The 20,447-nt window shown below is 35.2% G+C and overlaps 1 protein-coding gene across 1 annotated transcript in view; it reads left to right on the top strand.

The window, feature by feature from the left end:
* Positions 1 to 20,447, top strand: part of PLCZ1 (phospholipase C zeta 1) — a 45,534-nt gene that overhangs the window by 4,776 nt on the left and 20,311 nt on the right. The window contains exons 3-7 of the mRNA XM_063155892.1: positions 276 to 510; positions 7,445 to 7,646; positions 9,190 to 9,334; positions 11,158 to 11,313; positions 18,513 to 18,737. Of these exons, the coding sequence (XP_063011962.1) occupies positions 276 to 510; positions 7,445 to 7,646; positions 9,190 to 9,334; positions 11,158 to 11,313; positions 18,513 to 18,737 (963 nt within the window). The remainder of the gene's footprint in view (positions 1 to 275; positions 511 to 7,444; positions 7,647 to 9,189; positions 9,335 to 11,157; positions 11,314 to 18,512; positions 18,738 to 20,447) is intronic.

Raw genomic sequence — 20,447 nt, 5'->3', positions numbered from 1 at the left:
TTTAATATTAAAATGCATTAAATCTAAATTTATTGTACTTATTTAGATGCTAATTATGTCCTATGGTCCATTTTACTTCATATAAAATATTTGTAGCACACAAAGCATAATCTAAAAGTTGAAGAATGTAATCTGATTGTATTCACTGTTGGATTCTTCTATGATTCTTACTCCTATGGTCAGTTATAAAAAAATGTTTGGTGCATAACTTTGCATATATGAATGTTGTTTTTTGATTTTTTAAAAAAAATTCTTTTGGTTGCTTCTTTCCTCAGAAAACCATTGACAAACACTCAGGAGATATAATTAGCATGGACGACTTCAGAGCAATTTATCGAGCTCTTGTACACAGACCTGAATTTGAAGAACTATTCAAGGCTTACTCAATAGATGGCAACATTCTACCTGATGGCCAGCTCCTGAAATTTCTTGCAAAAGAACAATTTCAAACTGAAGCTAATGAAACAACTGTCTTAGAAATTATTCTGAAGTATGAACCCATTGATGAAGGTATGCACAGTTAAATTATTTGATATCTAGCTGTGATTTATTGTGCTTCTCTCAATGACTTGGTTTTGCAAAACCTCATCTCTTTATTTATTTTAAAGCATGTCTTCTCATCTATTAATTATTTTTCTTCCTTTGTTTTAATTAATTTTCATGGTGCCTTTCTTTCTCTGCTCTCTCCTTTTTTCTGTCATTTTTAATCTTTTCTTTCCAGTCCTTCTATAAATTCTGTCCTTCAACTCATTATAAACCATTTCCCATTTGTTTTTCTTAAAGTTCTTATCTGCCATTCTTCCTGTCTGCTCGTTACCCTGTCTTCTCTCCCTTGAGTCATTTAGTGATAATGCAAGGCTTCAGACAAGACTTTGCTGTCCCTCTGACTCCCTTGCAGAAGCACTGTGTAAGATTTTCAGAGGTGCCTGGTCACCCTTTCTGATTCTCTAGAACTCTGAGATGAGGAGTGGTTCATAAATCTCTGACATGTTCTTCACCTATTTCAAGGTGCCCCAATTTGAAGTGTAACACTTCTGCTGAGTTTCACTGATTTCAGCTTGTGGCAAATATTACCACTGAGCTATGAAAAGGAAGCTGTTATTTTATTCAGTGGTGGAATGTGTTTAATTCTTTCATTTCCTTGGTTCCCAGCCTTTGAAAATGGGCGGAATTGATAACTGGTTAGGAAAAGCAAAGCCAAGGAGAAAATATTTCTTCTGGGATGAAAAACCCAGGTTTTCTATGCTGACATGTGGTGAAAGAAGAAAATGGAAAATGCCACTTTTTCAATGAGAAACAGAAGAACATTTTGTGTTTCATTAAGAGGCACTTACTCTTAATGTCCAGTAATAGTTGCGAAACACGTGACTCCTTATGCCCATACTCTTTGAGGTTGCTTTTCAAATTTGTACATTTTTAAACATATTCCACTCTTTCAGAGGAAGTAATGTTTACTAATTGTACAAGTTACCAGTTTAAAAGGTTCCTTTTATTTTGTGTCACTTGTTTTGATGGGAAAGTTAAGAGCTATAACACAGTTAAACAATGAAAAATCTTCAGTCTATTGGAAAACACCTTTGTAAATATCAAATGATGTTTCTATAGGTTTAATTTGATGTCTGGTTTAAATTTCAGATGCTGAGCCAAATTCTTGTTTCTTTCTTCACCTGTGATAAATTTGTCTCATAATTGGAAATAATGCTGAACAAAATAATCTCTGTATTGTTCATGCATCTTTGAGTGAATTCAAACTCCCACTCAGACATATTTATTGAAAAGTTCCAGTTATGATTGACGTGGGAGATGATTCATATGGTATTGTGATAGACCATTTTGTGCAACTGTCATTCTGAATTTGCTACAGAACCTTCTTCATCAGGATGGTCTGTTGGACTCATCTGTCACCCTTGCCCTCTGCTTTACAGAGAGGGAAAAGGGCAGGTTTTGACACTTGATTCACAGGTTTGCTAATAGTAATGACCATTCTCTCATCAATATGATAGCACTGGTATGTCAAGATTAAAACAATTAAGATGAAATCAATGACTACATTTTACATATAAATTAAATAAATCCATTTACGGCATTTAGTGCATCCCTAACATTTGTGCAGAGAGATTTCCATATATATTGGGCCAGATAACTCTGAATTTACTCTCTATGGGTACTATAGCTACTTCAGGAAGGAATTACGTTTTCATTTTTATTATACAATTTAAATGCCTAATGTCAAAATGCTACACTAACAGATTTTTTCATGTGTATGCTAAAAGCTTGCATTTTTGGCAGAAAGAGCCATTTCTATGGAATTGATCATAAAATATGAATATGTGATTCACACCTGACATTTATGTCTTACTAACACCCAAATTTCAGTTTTGTTCTTCCCAAACATCCCATTATCTGCCCATTCTACTATTAGCTTTGAATAGAAGCCTTGACTCATCAAATGAGGTTAAAGAAAAAATGCCAACTAAATGCATTTTCTTAGCTTGGTATATATGTCTTTTTTTTAAAAAAATGCTTCTCATTTACATGGATAGGATTAGAGGCAGAGTGAGGATAAGAAGGTGCATTCCATTATTAATTATAATGTACTGCCACTCAAAGACTCTACTCCTGCCTATTTTACTGCTAGGGAATACAAAAACAGGGCAAAAATGCAGTCCTGTCTTAAAAAACAGCTTGCTTCGTAAATAACAATATAAGCCTGGTGCATCTGTCAGATAAGGACTTTGAGTAATCCAGAATGTGTTTGTGAAGCAAAATACCATTTTCAGTTTATTCTAGTATACACAGTCATGAGGGTTTTCTTGGCTTTGTTTTGAGCATGTGTGTGAGAGACAGAGCAGGATGTAGAGCAGAAATTTGCAGAAGAGAACATTTGATCCCATTGGCCAATGTAAATCAAATTTAATAAAGCAGACATCTCCGTCAAAGTCCTACAGATTTCATGAAAAATAATGTGAAGCAAGAAAGATGACTTCAAAATCTCAACAAAGACAATGGCTGTGGCTGGATTTTTGAGACACGGTAGTTCAGATGGATGAAAGGGTGTGTAAATACCCAGTCTCAGGGAAAATTTTCAAAATAAGGTGATTATAAGATAAAAGCCCTTAGGAAACTGAACTGAACTGTTCAGATAGATACTTTATTCCAGTATGAACCAGTTATAGGTGTAAGTAAGGTAGAAAAAAGCCTCCCTTGAATGTAAACTCAGAGTAGAAAAGGAATAACTGTATTTTTACTTTAAGGAATAACTGTATTTTTACTTTAGTCAGGGAAATACTTCCCTCTTTACTGCTCCCTTAGAGCATGAATGTTTCATTCTGATGTAAAGTAGTCAAATTTCACAGTATGAAATTCCATCTGATGATGTTTCTGCCTGACTTTTAACAATGATTGAAAGCTTCCTCCTTCCAGTACAACAGAGGAACACACTGGTCTCTGCAAGTCTTTCTCATGAGTTCCCCCCTAAAATTACCAGTAAATATATCTGTACCCACTTTACTATCTCTGGAGGCCAAGTAATGTAGACATTTAATTACTAATTCAGCTCCTAGGAAAAAAAAAGCACACACATACATTTAAAAAACCATGGGAAACACCTTTCTCCCCATTTCCTAGTCTCAAATTCAGTTCAGGTTCTTTTCTTCCCCCAGTCTCTTCTTCAGTCCAGAAGCGCTGCAGGTTGTACTCAGTCCCTCCAGTGTTGTTTTTTTTGGGTTTGGATTGAAGGCACTTGAGATGGTAGTTTATATTTGGACTCAGGTGTTTAATATTTTTATTAGTAAAACAGTCTTATTATTGTGGGTTTGGCAGGTTTTCATTAGAAAGCACAAAATGGCTTACAATCTTTTGTTACAAGGTCTTTTAAGACTAAACTATTCAATTAAGAGCTGACACCTGGATTATTTTCTTTTTTAACTCAATAACTGATCCCAAAGAGCCCCCAATGTGGACTTTTCTGCGCAATTACAAAATGCTGATTAAACTCATAAAGAAGAAGGAAGAAGAAGCATGAAGAAGAAATTCAGGATGACACCCTGTGTCTTTCATTTTGCTTTTATCCACAACATACTAAAAATTTTAAAACCTCAATTTCTCACCAAGTGATACACCTACACTGCTCTCGATGTTCCACTCCAGGAGGAAACAGGTCTTGAAGGAGGCTCTGGCCAGTGCAGAATGATTTCCTGTTTTCTCTGCTTCAGTGTGGGTACCCTACAGCCCTTCAGGGCAGCAAATATCTTATGAAAGTTTCCAATTTTTTCTTTCCAAAGAGGAAGAAAAATACTTTCAAAGAAGTTCCAAGATAAATAAGAAAGCAGAATGTAATAAACACTGAAAATAATATATAATGTAATCAGAGTCTTTCAAATACTCAGGTTATATCCATAATTCCTCTCTGATGTGACAGTATTTGTCTATATGGCAGAGCTGGAGTTTACCTTAACAGGAGGAATGAGAAAAATAATTTTTTCTTAAATCAGATTAAAAAAAAAAAAATCCAAACAATATAAAAGAGTATTGCTAAAAAAATGAATTCCACACTGTCCAAAAGAGGAGGGCAAGAAAGAAATCATTGAACTTTGGGAACAGAAAGAGGCAATGAGAAGACAGAGATCTTTTCTTGCCTTCCCTTTCTACAAGGAATGGATATGTGTGTGCACACTAGCTGCTGCCAAAAGGTCCTAATGGAGAAAAAGACTGAGGTTCCTCAGGGGGGAGAAATGTAAGGCCTTGATGAAAGTCTTTCACTGTGGAATAGTTATGGAGATGAATTCCCGTTTCCTTTAATGGAGAAGCAGAAAATGTCTGTAAATGGTCAGAAAATAGCGTGACTGGGCTATTCCTCAGAAATGTAAGGGCCTGTAATAAGCTCTTTAAAGATACAAAGATTTTTAGTCTGTTGATTGGAGACATGAGCTGAATATTTTATTGAAGTCTATATTGACTAACAAAAAAATGCTAGATGTTCATTTTTGGGGGATTATGCTCATCAGTACATTTGCATAAACATTAATTTCTCTTGAGAATATTGCAGTTAACTTTTGTCAATGACAAAAACAGACAGGAAAACATAATAAATAATTCAGAATAAAAGCAAGACTTTGAAAAGCCAGTATTTTTCACTGATTTAATAAATAAATGCAGTAAAGGTAAGAATTATTAGAAAACAAAAAAATGCTCGCACACACATACAAATAGTTAGTAGCTCTACTTGTAATTGCTCAGAGAAATAGACAGACCATGAAAAATAAATTAATCAGAAATGAAATCCAGACAGTTCATGTATTCATTATAGGCAAAGCATACAGGATGAGTGTATTATGTTTTAAATAACATTTAAAAATTCAAAATGATTTTTAAAGACCTAGAAAGTAGAAAATTAATTCAATTGTTACAACTATAGAACAATATAACACAAGCATGTGGATAAACCAAAGTCAAGATACTAAATGGGATACTTTTTTCAAGAGTCATCAGGGTGGCAGGAAGTCATTCTGCAAATCTCTTAGTTAAAAGACCAAAGAAATTCCTCTGTAATATTATTGATCTGAGTAAGATCTGAAAGCTATGGATGAAACAGGGTAGCACCTTCTTAAATTATGTAATCAGGTCAGTGAAGACAGGTTGACAAATCCAAGTTCTTAGAAAATTGACTGTAACAAGCTTGGCTAATACAAGTCAAAGGTTACTTTTGAAAATAGGGGGCAAATGAATGATGAATTGAAAGACTGGAAAAGTTCAAATGGAATATCTATTTTAGAAAGGGAACATCCAAGCAACTAGACACTGTCAGTTACTAGAAAAAAAATGGAGGAAATAATAAATATGTAAACTCTTCTAAGATGGTAAATGTGAGTAGCAGTTTGTTAGGACATCCCATGAAGAAATAGGATCCTGTTTTCTCCTATGAGAGGAAAAAGGAAAATTATCAGAAATCTGAAACAAAGATGCCCTGGCTTGGATTTGTTTTTGTGGAAAGCACTGTAATGAGGGAAGTGTGAGAGTAGTTTTCACCAGTGAAAGAGTGTGGAAACAGAGGAGAGGAGTGATACCAAACTGAACAAATATTTTGGACAGCAAGGAAGTTTCAGGGTAAACTTCTGTTTCCTAATTAGGGAAAATTTCCTGAAAATGAGATTATTTAGCTGTTGAAATGGTTTTACTGGGTTGTCTGTGGATCCTTGATCAGTGGAAGTGTGGAAGAATAGTTTCAGAAAGACTTCTGGTAGGAATAACAGTGGTGCAGTGAATGTATGTTTGATGTCTGCATGGCCTTCTGTTTTTCTTTATCATTGTAAAACATTGCAAGTTTTCTAGTTCAAAGACCTGTGTAATAGAGAAATAATTATTTTCTGTAAATTCTCATTCAGGTGTAAAACTTTCACTCTGTTACACCCCAAAGATTGATAATAGCAATTCTAACTTGTGCATTCTGGTACTTACAGTTATAGTAAGAATTACCAGGGGAGAAAAGGGGGTTTTCCTGCAGGTATTTCCAGTCCTCAAGTTTGTATACATTGATTTCTAAGTTATTGTTAGCATAAAATAATCTTGGATTCTTTACTGCTTGTTCTCTACTGGCCTGCTAGGATGACAATAAAGTTATTTTAGAGTAAGAACTGGGCAAAATCCCTCACTCATTCAAACTATGTTTTGAAGCAAAGCTGACTTTTGAGATTATATCATTTGCAAAATGACTGCATTTGAAACAGGACATTGGGAGCAATATCTGGCAGTGTAATGGCTCTGTTTGCCATTAAATCAGTCAAAAGCAGAACAAATGGGATGACTATCACTGGGATGGACTCAATTAGTTAATTTTGTTTTAAATGCAGTAGTGTAATAAGCTTGATTTGCAATTCATCTGTGTGGGCAGTAAATTATTTTGTTAAGATGCTATTTTTATTTCAAATATTTCCAAACATGATTTGATCAATATTTATTTGATTTTTTTCCACCCCTGGAGAAGATATTTGGTGCTAGGAGTCACAGGTTCTGCAAGATTATATTGAGAATTTCTTACTGACTTTTAGAGAACAATCCTGGTTCTCTTAAAAGGGAAAAGAAGATTCTCTTATCTTATTGTCGGGCATGTCATGTTACTTTCCAAATTAAATAAAAAATATTTTACTTTATATTTAATCTGGACTACTGAAAACTCTTCTTACTGCTGTCCATAGAAGAATAAAAGTGTCAAAACACATTTATTTCCTCTCAGAAGTTTGAATCCCAGCAATTCAGCTCCAGAGTCACATGTATCTGATTTTTGAGTTATTTATACATTTGTTATGAGCTTTAAAATTTCAGGAAAGTGTTGTGCTGTATAACCTTCAGCAGTGTTCAGAATTGGGTAAAAATTTCAGAAAGGACATAGATACAACCATCAGAGTGGCTTCCTGACAGAGATGTTTTTCCTTTTGTTTTTGTGCAGTGAGGAAGAGAAGGCAGATGTCATTTGAAGGATTTATAAGGTACATGAACTCAGACGAATGCTCAATATTTAAAAACCAGCACAGGAGCGTCTATCAAGACATGACCCAGCCATTGTGTGACTATTTTATTTCATCTTCTCACAACACCTACTTGATAGCTGACCAACTAATGGGACCCAGTCATTTATGGGGATATACCAGGTATTTAGACATTGTTTTTTAATGTTTTAAATATTCTTTGGCTTTTTTGAAATGACTGCTAAGTCACATACACTCCTACTTGGCAAAAAGGGACAAAGCCATCAAAGATACAAGTTGAAAATGTGAGAGTAGTATTTTATTTTATGTGCACACTTTTCAATATATTTGCCAAACCATCTGTTCATAGTCTGGAAACAATTTATTTTTTTCACTTACATCTCAGAAAGTCAACCTTGCAGCAAATGAAACCTACAGTATGGTGTACAGTACATGATTAAATCAGTTTTTAATCTCAAAACACTGTGCAAAAATAAATAACTCCCTGAAAGAAAGGTAAAAATCCTGGGCAAGCTCTAATCTGTTCAATATAGAGGATGTGTGTTGGAGTGTATCTGTGTCAAGAACATTTGTGGTCAGTGCACGTGGGCAGTTTAGAAACAACAAAAGCCACAAAACGTGGACATTCAAGCAGGCAGCAGGGGAGGAACCTCTGCAGTGTGTGACTCCAGAAGGAGGAGGAGGACCAGGATGGCAGAGAAGATGGAAATGCATTGTGCAACAAAGGCAACACTGAGGGCAGGATATATTAAGAATTAGGAAGAGCTGTGTCTAGAATTCCTACTATTTGTACTGCTTTAGTGAAGAGAAAGCAGTTGGAACCATCATCTATCTGAACTCATTTTTTTTGGTTGCTCTCTTAATGTTCTATAATGACCTGCAACTATCAGAAACAGTACTGAATAATTAACAGTATTTAAAATTCCATTATGTGAATGCTGCATTGCTGAAAGTAATTGCAAAGAGGGTATAGCCCCCTCTCTTTTCCTCTTTATCTATTATTTGTGTGAGGAAAATGCTAAAATCAGCCAGGGGCATATTTGACATATTGTTAATGTGTGAAAAGCAGCGTGTAAAAGACAGATTGGTAATTAAGTGAAAGGGTTTATAAGAAATGTTTCAGTTAGTTGCAAGTCAAATATTAGAAACCTAGGAATTTAAGGGATGCCACTAACGTATTAAAATTAAAGCAGGAAAGTCAAGGTGCCTGAGAAACTTTAGCACTCCCTCTTACAAATGTGGGCTGGGGAGAACTGACTTATGTAAAGACAAAGTGCAACCTGATTCTCTAAGTGCAATGGATCTTCAAATACAGGCATTCTCAAAATTGCAAGCAAGTTTGGTAGAGTAACACAAAAGACCATTTAAAATATTTATTCTTCTGTTTTAAGTGAAAATTTGTCTTTATTCCAAAATTCCTTTATTGAAATATTTGACCCTCATTTTAAGGAAGGTAATTCAGGTAATCCCATATTCTTTAGTGCTCCAAGAAAGTTTATTACATAACGCACCTAGAATAAGCAACAGAAAATATGTGTGTCTCATATATGTACAATTCTGTAGGGTTTATTTTTATTTATGATGAAACTGAGGTGGTTTTCCTGTAATTGATCGCTGTGCTTGTAAAAAGAAATACATCAACTTGTATAGAAAAGTATGGTATCTTTCTTTTGGCTGTGAAATGATTTCTCTTGTTCTTCTGAAGTGCTCTCCTAAAAGGATGTCGTTGCCTGGAGATTGACTGCTGGGATGGCCACAACAATGAACCTATTGTGTACCATGGTCACACTTTGACAAGCAAAATCCCATTTCGTTCTGTAATTCATGTGATTGACAAGTATGCATTTATGGTATGTATAGATATATGTCTGCAGAAATAAGTTGGGATGGTGGCTTTGACTAAGCCAGGGACACGGCTCTTATAGATTATCCAGGGTAAAAAAATATGAAACAGAGCATGAGGCAATGGGCATTGTTAAAATTAATTACAGAGCAAGTGTGCTATTTGTTCTTAATGTATTTTAAAAACTTTTAAAGGAATCATAATCATTTTTCCTGATAATGAATATACACCAAATTTAGTGCAAAGGATTCAGGTGATTTTGCTCAGCTTCTTGGGTGTAATTCTCACCTCAGATCATTTAAACAAGGATTGAATATAAATTGAAGAACTACTTCAGAATTGGTCTGACATTTTCTCCCTTTTTATATCTTTTAACGGTTTTTGTGTCACTTATTCTTCTACTGCTATCAGTCTGTCTTATATCCTATATGTGACTTTATGAAATAGACAATAATTTTAGATAATAGATGAGTCTGAGACTTTATTTTCCATTTCCTCTCTTTTTGTTTTGAATGTTGACCTGATAAGTGTTAGCAGTTACTGATTTTTTGGTCAGGTGACTCACAGGGCAAGGTTCCTTCTGCCTATGTCTGGAAAAGCACTGAAATCTGGAGAGTTTTTGGCACTGTCTCAGGCTTTTGTATAGGCTTTTGGCAAAACTCCTGCTCAAAGCAAGTGCTGTATGACTATTAATACAAATCTCAGAATCAGGCCAGCATTGTGTGTCTGAATTTATACATCCATGATGGTAAATTTATGCGGATTTTTACACATATGTGTTATTAGCCTTCTCAGTGCTAATGAAAGCTGTGTTTTTTCTCTTCAGTTTTCTGTATACAATTTTATTAATCTCTGATTTTAAAAGTGAAATTAAAACCATTATTTTATTCCATTGTTTTTCAAAACTCATTGGATATAACTCTCCTATTCTCGCTAATACACAACATATTGTGCTTAATTCTAATGCAAACTTTATTTCTCAAGCCCAAGTGCCAATGAGATGATAAAATCACAACAGGTAATGGTTGGTACCAGCTGTCCATGCAAGCTGAGCTCTGCTTCTCTTAACAAAAGCTCATGGGACAAAATGTAAAGACAGGAAAAAATAAAATGGTGTTTTCCTTCTTGACAATTTAGGTCCTGCCTGAGCAAAGATTTCATTCAGACTATGGTTTTGGTAGCCACCATTATTACTGTCAACTTCTGAGATTTATTTGTATGTTTAAATGGATATGTTTCTTTTGAGTTATTATCTAGGTTTTACTCAATTTCCCCTTTTCACCTTTTATTTTTAATTTTTACTCAATTACCCTTGCTTGAGTACTGTGATGAGTAAAGTGTAGACTGTCCCTAGAAATGTTTATGGTATTATTAAAAATTTTAAAAAATGCATAGTTTGTCTTTGCAGAAGTAATAATTTCTGAACAAGCTTTGGGGAGACTATCAGCTTGAAAAGCAATTAAAAAAATCTGTCATAAACAAAAGCAAAAGACATTTAATCTTGTTTTATGTTGTCAATTTTAATTTTAGAATTTGATTTTACCTTTTAAAACCAAAACAAAGCAGTTCTTTTTACACCTCTGCCTATGTCCAGCTCTGCTTTAGCTTTCTGAAGGTGCATTTTTTTCTTCTTCAATTGTGCTTTCTCTTTTCCACAAATGTGAGCTTTTTCTATTGCCTTACTAACCTGAAACAACTGATCTATATTCTGCATGCTTTGAAAATGAAGGTAAATACAGATTGCCGAGGGGACTTTTGTAAGATATTTTGGAAAAACAATTATTCTCATTTTTATTTATTAATACTAAAATCCCAAAATTATGTTTCCAGTCATCTGCCTATCCACTTGTACTGTCTTTGGAGAACCACTGCAGCCCTAAACAGCAGGAAGTGATGGCATTCTGCTTGAAAAGTATTCTAGGTGACAAACTTCTTTCTTCACCACTTAATGGTGAGGTAGATATGACACGACTGCCTTCTCCTGAGGTAATAAGTTTTCATTTTTCTCTATTAAAAAAATGGAAAAAATTGTGGGGTTCTTCACTTTTTTTGTTCTTAATCCTCTGGAACTGAATTTATGGATCACATCTGGTGTCAGAAATGGACTTCAGTTAGTAACAAAACAATTTAAACAGCAGAAAAAAGCCCCATGGAAAGGTGCACATGTTGCTGTATCTGTTATCTGCTGATTTATTTTTTCTTGTTTGAATTGAAGGAAATTCCTGAAATTTAAACTTGTTATTGAAATGGAAACCTGAACCAGCATTTTATTTTGTCAGTAACAGTGATAATGAAGTTTTTCTTGGTGTTCTGCTACTACAAAGCCATTCTCTTTCTCAGTGTGCTTCTCCCCAAGACAGTGTTCCTCAGCTGGTGGCCTGAGACCCCTGGGATATGAAATCAGAAAAGGCAATTAGATGGGTATTGAAAATTTTATTGCAAGCTAAAACAAATAAATGTCCACAGTTCCAGTCTTTGCACATAATTTTCTTTCAAGGACATTTTTTTTTAAATCTCTTGTAGCACAAATACATGCATATATACAAAATACTTATTTAGGCTTGCCACTGTTGCTAGTGATAGCTATATTTTACACTTTTTTTTTTACAGTAGCTAAAAAAAATGCAAATGAAAATGTGGAGAGGAAGCACTGTCATAAGAAAAAACAACACACAAAAGGTTGTAATTTTCAAAGGATTTGTCAAGGAAAAATATTTTTGAAGCAATCTGTCCAGAAGATGTGTTAAAGTATTACCATATTCTTCTATTTACATAAAAATGTTGTTATAAATTTATTTAATATTCACATTTATCCGCCTTTTGTTTTTATTGTACCATTATATATTTTACATCATGGTGTCCAATATAATTTTGCCTTAAAAACTGCTTTTTCAATTAGGAAAAAATATAAACTATACCAAACAAGAGGGCTTGTTTTAAAGCTTCTCAAAGTATGGCTGGATTCAGTGTAGGAGATGTCCAAAGATCATACACCCTCTGAAGCAAGCACAAAATCAGTGAACATGGAATCACTGAATCACTTAAAAATATTACTGTCTAGGATATATGTCTCTTACCATATGGTTACTGTGATATAGGGAATTCATACTTTATATTTCCATAGCTTAAAGTTTTCATGAGTCAGTTTTGCCTGAAAATGGATTGCTGGCTCTATAAGTATGGAAATGCTGACTGGTGAGATTTATTCTCCTGAACTTTCAACATATTAAAGAATTGCCAGACATATTTCCCATTTGTGCCAGGTGTAAGGATTACCTAAATACCACCACTGTCCTCAGCTGGTTACAAAAGTTTGAATTTAATAAATTATTATCTTGAGAATGAACATAAATTAGGATCATCTCCATTTCTCCTAAATGTACTTATCAAGCATGTTAGAAAAATCAGTAGGATTTTACCTAGCAATGGAAATATGTAGCTATGGCAGAATTTGTAAATTCAGTAGTCAGCTTGACTTTTGGCTGGCATCCTTTTGAAAAACAACTTTTGGTCCATGTTCAAAAGGAATTTAGTGGCATCACATCTTTAAAGCTTGGGACCTTAACCAGGCATTTTCAAGGCCTGGTTAAATTTGTTATGATTTTAGAAAGCCAAATTCTGAATTTAGTCTTCAGACTGCTTTGCTTAAGCTGTGCAAAGGAGATGTTACAGAATCATAAATGATGAATTTAAAATGCTCTTTGTGGGAAGGATTCTCAGTTAGTGTGGAAAAAAAAGCTGTCACCTATATCATTTACTGCTCCATTTTTTTCAAGATGGAGCATGAGCACGAATAGGGAAAAATCCACCTCAGTGTTCCTCAAGATCAGAATTAAATGGTTCTCTTTTGTGTACATGAAGTGGGAAAACATACAGTTTCTCACAACACTTCAGAGAAACATTTCCCAATTACAGGTTCCTTTTAGGTTTTGGAGGCTTCCATGGAAATTATTTTCTCTTATATGGTCAATCTTCTACCTCCTTCTTTAAGTAGATCTTGAGCTATACCTTTGTCCCCTGAGACGATTTTGTGTGTGTGGAAGGAGGTTAAAATGAGGAACAAACCCACTCAGGTGGTTCCTTGGACCACCTTGCAATGAAGTCTCCTACCATTGTAATTCAAAGTGAAAATCACATGGAGGGCCAGAAAATATTAGTGGAGGATCACTGAACACTTCTTGTGTCTGCTTTTCCCAACACTTGCTTCATCTGAATAAACAAACCCCAGAAAATTTCAGGAAGAAAGTTATTTTTTTAATTCTTTGCCCTCAGTCATATATTCACACTTCCAGCTGATTATATTGATATTGTTAATTCCCTGCAATTCCTGTATGCTGTAGCATCTCAACACACAATTCTTCCTCTACACATGAAGGAAAGAGAAGACTTTTGCTCTGTTTCTTTCTTTCATACATACCTGATCCCATGAGAAACTGAGGCTGCCCTTAAGCTTCATCTATCTATTCTACCTCTTTGCAGGGCAAATGTTTTGCCACCCAAAGCAGCAGACCTGATAAAATTCTCTGTTCCCAGTCTTGGCCATCATGGTGCTTCTGAAGAGACTTCATGAACTTCCTCTAATATTCACTGGAATATCAGGTCCTTTGAGTCAGTTCCTGCACTAAATTAGATGTGGCATCACTGACTGGTGCCAGACATCCCTGCAGGTTGCACCAGCACTCCTGGTGATGTGCTGATAGAAAGTGAAGGAATGAAGTGTCTTATGCAGCAATTCACAGTTGAACTTAGAAAATATCAAAAAATTGTGTTAAATATATGTTAGAAGATATACTTACCCTGCTGTGTCCTTCCTCTCAAAGAAATTTGACAGCAATTGAAAGAAACATGTAGGCATCCAATGTAACACAGAAAAGAATGTAAACACACTGCTTTGATGAAGATTTGTTCCTCTATTATTTTGCATTGTGGTGCATTGAACTGCCTTGCACTGCTGACAGGATATATATATCAGATAGTTAGGGAACTTTTATTATTTGCAGGTTTCCTGTCACAAAGTTGGAATTGATGTGTGATTAACTGAATGGGAAGTGGCAGCTACTGTGATTTTACAAGTTGTCTTTAATGTTTACCACACAGCTGCAAGATCAATTACTGTATTGTGGTGATTCACAAGCATTTCTGGCCAGGATTGCCAAGGCTTCCTATGGTTGTTAAACCTGTGGTGTCCAAATAAAAGGATCTGTTTAATGATCTCCTTGAGAAAGATCAATAGAAAGTCTCCAGTACAACTTTATGGGCTATGGACATTTTAAATTCTGCTATTATGGGGAAAACCAGTTAACCCCATAAACCAGGACTCATTGTTCCCACTTTTCTTCAGCTTTATCTACTCAGTGTACAAAGGAGCTTTCTCTATACAGTGAGTGTTTTCACTGAGAAATTCAAGATCAAGCCTGCTTTAGTATATCTGATTCTGTTGCTTCAGTTATGAGAGGAATTCCTATTTATTTTGGGAATTTCAAATATGCAAACATCTTGACCAAGTCTTTGCATCAGAAATGTCTTTGCTTCTTAGCAATTCAAAACATTTCTTTTGCCTTTCAATCAGTCTGTGGTATCTATTCTTTACAAAAAGAAGAAGAAAGATATGAGAATGTGGTATGTCTTGGTGATGACCTCAAAAAACTCCCAAAAAACAGCATTGTTTCTCATAAAATTACTAGAATCTCTAGGCTGTACTGAGTACTTATGGAAGACTCATCTAATTCCTTCACTATTTTTAGGCATTGTGCTCTTCTTGAGGGAACATGGTTTTCCCAGAAATGTGGTAAACATGTGACAGCCATTATCTGTTGGTAATAGGTTCCCCGTAGTGTAAAGCAACTGCAGGAGGCAACTAAAAGCAAGACATTGCCATATTTTATATCATCACCCAGGCAGGTTGATGGTTTATTTGGTGTCTAAAAATCAGGTTGTTTGTTTGTCAAGGTGTCTTCTTGGAACACTGAGCTTTGCTAAGGAATCTGCCATGAGGACTCTGAGCACACTGGTTTAATATCCTGGCCAACCTGCAACCATCTTTCTCCACATTCATCCTTTGGATTTCTTTCCAATCCATCCAGAGATTTAGCTGCCTTTGTAGAATATCATCTCAGCTGTAGCACAGCTGTTTAGCCTTGGATGAGACTTGCCTGAAGTTTACTACAGAGCACAATACAGAAGTGGAATTTTCGGGGTAGGGTGCTTCTCACTGGGTAAATATGTTGTATGAAAACTTGCTATGAGCTAGCTAAAATGCTGCTCCTGATATAATTAATATCTATTTGCCCAGAGCTCAGACATTGCTGGTAGTATTAGTTTAAAGTATCTTGATAATTGTGATTTATAAGGCTGCCACAAAGACATCCAGTCACACTTCACTAAGTGTGATTCTCTTGAATTGTTAAAGATAGCTGGTGTTGGGTTTTTTTAACAGTTGTACTTAACAAATCTTGTCATTGTCTCAAAATCTTTCCCTGTGTTAGACTTCACAGGAGGTGTTGCATCTTCACCCTGTATCAGAATTTAAGACAGCAACACAATTCTTGAAATAGAATATTATGTAAAAGTCAGAAGAGATTTTTAACCTTGTTACTTAGCAAGATTTTTAGGATTTGATATTCCTCTAACTAAGCACCTACAGCTGGTAAGGAGAGGAGAAGGGAGAAAAACAAGCTAAATTTAAACTGGAGAAACTATTCTTTTTTTAATACTTATATCTCAAATCCAAGGTTTATTCCTTACATTTTTGGGAAGTGAAGTTTTACATTACATAATCACAGAGATCAATAGGTGGGTTTGCTTGATCCAAAGTGCTTGTGATTTTTGTCTTGGAAACTTGGCATTGCTTCAGCTGATTTGTGTGATACATCACATTAACTAGAATATACAAAAAAACCAGACTTTTGTTCATTTAATTATGTAAATATTTGTTCCAGTTGATTGTACTTTGAGGCTTTTGCTTATGCCATCCTTGAAGTCCCTCTATGCTCTAGGGAAGACCTATTATGTTTTACATATTTACATTTTTTAGTATGCTTACAGTTTATATAGAGGTAAACAGCAAATGTATTTTTGACGTACTTTGCCTTTCATAATAAAACTAGAAATGAGAAGTTCTAATGAATACTCAGAGTTTCAGCTTATTAAAAGACTTTTCAGCTCTCTTGGAAGACTTGGACTTGTAGAGAAAAAAGGGGTCACATGCTTAGCAGTGCTGATTACCAATTAAAGAACTCAGATTTCACAGTCACTGATTTTGTAACCATACATTTATTGTAAGTTTTTTTGAAGATCTTTGAAGTTCAGACAAAATCCTTGGTATGTCATTTTTTCACTCTGTGTTTCACTTTCAACCATTTGGGGTAACTATTATTACAATTTTCTTCTGGCCAAAAAATAGCAAATTTTCATATCACTAGTGTATTTTTTATGACTGTTTCTAAAATGAGTCATGATTTAAAAATGTTATCTTTGTAGAAAAAAACCCCAAAAAACCTTAAAAAACTCCTCCTACCTCAGGGTGTTTACATTTTTGCTAACAGCTTGTAAACAGAATTTTAAAGACTGACTTAAAACATCATGACCCATTTTTTTATAACTACACATACATTCTACAGTATTTTTTATTGAAAGAAATTTGCATACAGGAGGCAATAATGTAACCATAGAAAGTGTTTTATTCCCCTGTATACTAGGCTTGGTTTTTTTCTTAATTTGTAGAATTAAGTCTTCATGTGAATAACAAAATACAAGATTGAAAATGGATAGAATAGCTTTTAAACATTGGGATATATGAACATACAAAGGAAAATTCTTAAAAATATGGGTTAATTTTAATTTATTTTAGCATTAATAATATTCTTCTAAATAAATAAAATTCTTCTAAAAATATCACAAGGAAAAAAAAAAGAGTGCATCAATAAGAAATGAAGGAAATGTTAAAGGGCATCCTTATTCTGAGTCACGAGTGCAGAGAGACTGATCAAACCTCCCAGCAGCATGGCACTGATAGATATTGGGCATGGGATGTCTCATTGCACTGGCACCCTGGCAAACTACCAGCCTGAAATCTGAAGTGATAAAGGGATTATGAGCAATGGAGCAACAATGGCAATGAATGGAATGTCTCTGTCCTTGCCTATAATGGCTCTGGTTTCCATTATAGAACTTTGGGTTCATATGTTTTCATCATCCACACCTTTTATATTTACTTAGTGGATACTTCAAACTACAGCATTTCAGTTACCTTTCATGTATTGTGAAATGATTTGTTCCCTCTTCCTGCCACACTCCCTTTTCACTCCCTTTTCACATAGGAAATTTAAGGAATATTTTTGAGGATCACTTTATTCAAGAGCCATACTAAGTCCTGTTACTCACTGGCAGCTCCAGTGTCCAGATGTAGATTTGAGTGTCTGCTACATAATAACAGCTTTACTATAAATATAATTTTGTAATCAAAGTGAAATATAAATTCAAATAATTCTGTTGCATAGATGAAAGCCATGTTATTAGTATCACTATAATTGAGAGATGCTTTTCCCCCTTTACATTATATATTATGGAGGTTGATACATGCTCATTTATAAACAGAGAAACTGCTTAGACAAAATCACCAAACTGTTGTTTCCCTTAACCGGGTAAGATCAGCATAAAGGATCTACTATAAAGAACACAAGGTATAAACAAAACTTTTAATTTGGTACACAAGAGAGATATGCACAACAAATCAAATGACAAATTTCCTGCAGCCTCAATGATAGATGAAAACATTCCAAATTAACATCATACATGTCTATAAGTAAACACACACACACACACACACACACATATATATAAGGACATTTAGGCATAGTGAAAAAATATAGTTTTCCATCTTGTCTGGCTGTCGCCTTTGCCTCTTCCTACTTATGTTTTCATAGTTTCAGCATCTGTGTGCCTGTGGTGGAGAGCCTTTTTTCCAGTCATGGGGTTGGATAGCCACATTCTGTTATGTACTTTGGTCCCCAGATTGTGTTTGGTTCATTTGGCTTTGGTTTCTGCCTCACTCATATCTATTTTGCTTCATTTTATAAGCTCACTTCATTATACTTAATAAACAACTTTGAAGACGAGTTAAATAATACCAAGAGATGAAAAATCTACATAATTCTAGTTATTATTGTTAAACCTCTTTTCTACAGGCATTAAAATTCAAAGTTCTGATAAAAAATAAGAAAGTTGGAACACTTGAGCAAAGCATGCTCAGGATGGAGGAGGAGTATGGTGGTGAGGCAGAGGAAGTGTCTGACTCTGACGTTCCCTCTGATGATGATGACGCAGAAGTCGTGCCTCCTGGAGGACCCAGGACTCCTTCCAAAAGAAAAGCAGATCGTAGATCTTCACTTCAACCTCAAAAAAAAAGCAAGGTAGCTTTTGCTTCAATTGAATATAGAGAACACACATAGATTTTTTTTTTTAAGAAGGACTATATTATCTTAAAATAGAGACTAAATTTAAAAGGGAAACTTTGAAATTGCTAAGATCAGTGCATTTGGAAATTACATGTTTTAGCTGAAGCTTTCAGAGATTTTCTATTTTTATAAGAAAAGTCAGACTGGACCACATTTTAGTATCCAACCTCCCTTTGGTCCCATCTTGAACTTCAACCCCATTTTCCTCTTTCTGTGCTTGTCCCAGGTGCACAGTACCACAGTAGATTTAAGATGAAGATACCCAAGTGTTTTGTTGGCGCCATGGCCCCCTGGAGCTATGTATAGAGAACATTTATAGCACTTCCTAATGACAACAGGCAGAGTTAACTATTTCTTCCCCAAGTCTACCAGTCTATTTTTAAGAGAGATAGATTCCCCTATTTTCTTCTGTTCTGTGATTTTTTACATTAAACTTGGTGCACATTCCTGGTTGTGCTGAAACATTTTTCAGCACCTGGAATTGAAGAGGCATTTTAACATTTATCATGTAGAGACTTAACGTTAAGCACTATTTCTGAAAAAAGTGTAAAAATTGGGTGTAATCTCCTATCTGAAAGTCAAATTGAACTTTTTTTTTAACCAAGTATAATTCTCTACCATTGAAGATCCGTTGCTTTTTCAGAGTTGAAACTGCTTTGTTCAACTTTTTTAAGATGTCAAGCAGCACCTGAAGTGTCCAGTCACTCTTGCACATCATGCTCTGATTACCTAAATGTGGCTAAACTGGCAATGTTCCTCAGAGCCCAGTGTTCTTGCTGAGAAACAGTGTCTCTTTTTTTTTGTATAATTTGATGGTGAAAGTTTTTGCTTCTTTCTCATTCCATCTGACATGGAGAAACAGCAAGGAAAAATGCTGAGGAAGGATGGAGTCTTCTTTGAACAGGAAATGTCAAATTTCTGGGCAAAAGTTTTCAAGTTTATCGATAGGACCTTTTTACAGATGAGAATGTATTGTGGAACACATTGCGAATGTATTGTGGAATACAATACAATGTATCGTGGAATACTCTTAAACAGCAGCAACAAAAAGTATCTGCTCATGTTTCACAGGCAGAAGGGGAAGTGGTTTCCAGGGTCCCACTCTGTTGGGCTATTTGCCTTGCTATCCCACTTTTGGGAGGAGGGGTGGGAGAGCATTTGAATCTGCAGAAGATGCCCCAGTGATGCTGTTGGCTTTGCCTGCCTCCAGAAAGTTGCATTTTTCAGGATTTCCATGGCAGCAGACCCCTATTGCTCCTCGTGGGACACAGCCTCAGAATAATTAATGCTCTTGAACTTTGCATAGTTTAAGAGCCATGAGGAGGCAAACTCTGTTATTTTGTCAGATGAGACTTTGCCTTCAGAAGCTTTAATGGAATGTAAACATGATTAGCATCAGCAGCTCTCTGCTGGCTACTGCCCCCAATTAGCTCACAAGTTGTGCTGTGGAAAATGAAGTGGTCATGTAGTGCCTCACTGTAAGAGAGAAGACCCTGGTAAAATGTCAGTCATTTCTGCTTGTTTTGGTAATGGAGCAAGACTAAATTAAGATTTTGGTGAGAGAATCTTCGACCTTAATCAAGAAGAAAAGTTTTCCTGACTTCAGAGCAATGCTTAGAGGAATAATATGCCTTTGACTAATTTGTTTGGCACAGTGTAACATTT

This window comes from Melospiza melodia, chromosome 4 (genome assembly GCF_035770615.1).
Source record: "Melospiza melodia melodia isolate bMelMel2 chromosome 4, bMelMel2.pri, whole genome shotgun sequence".
NCBI classification, from domain to species: domain Eukaryota; kingdom Metazoa; phylum Chordata; class Aves; order Passeriformes; family Passerellidae; genus Melospiza; species Melospiza melodia.
Note: the sequence above shows the minus strand (reverse complement) of the source record. Positions and strands in the feature narration are given on the sequence as shown.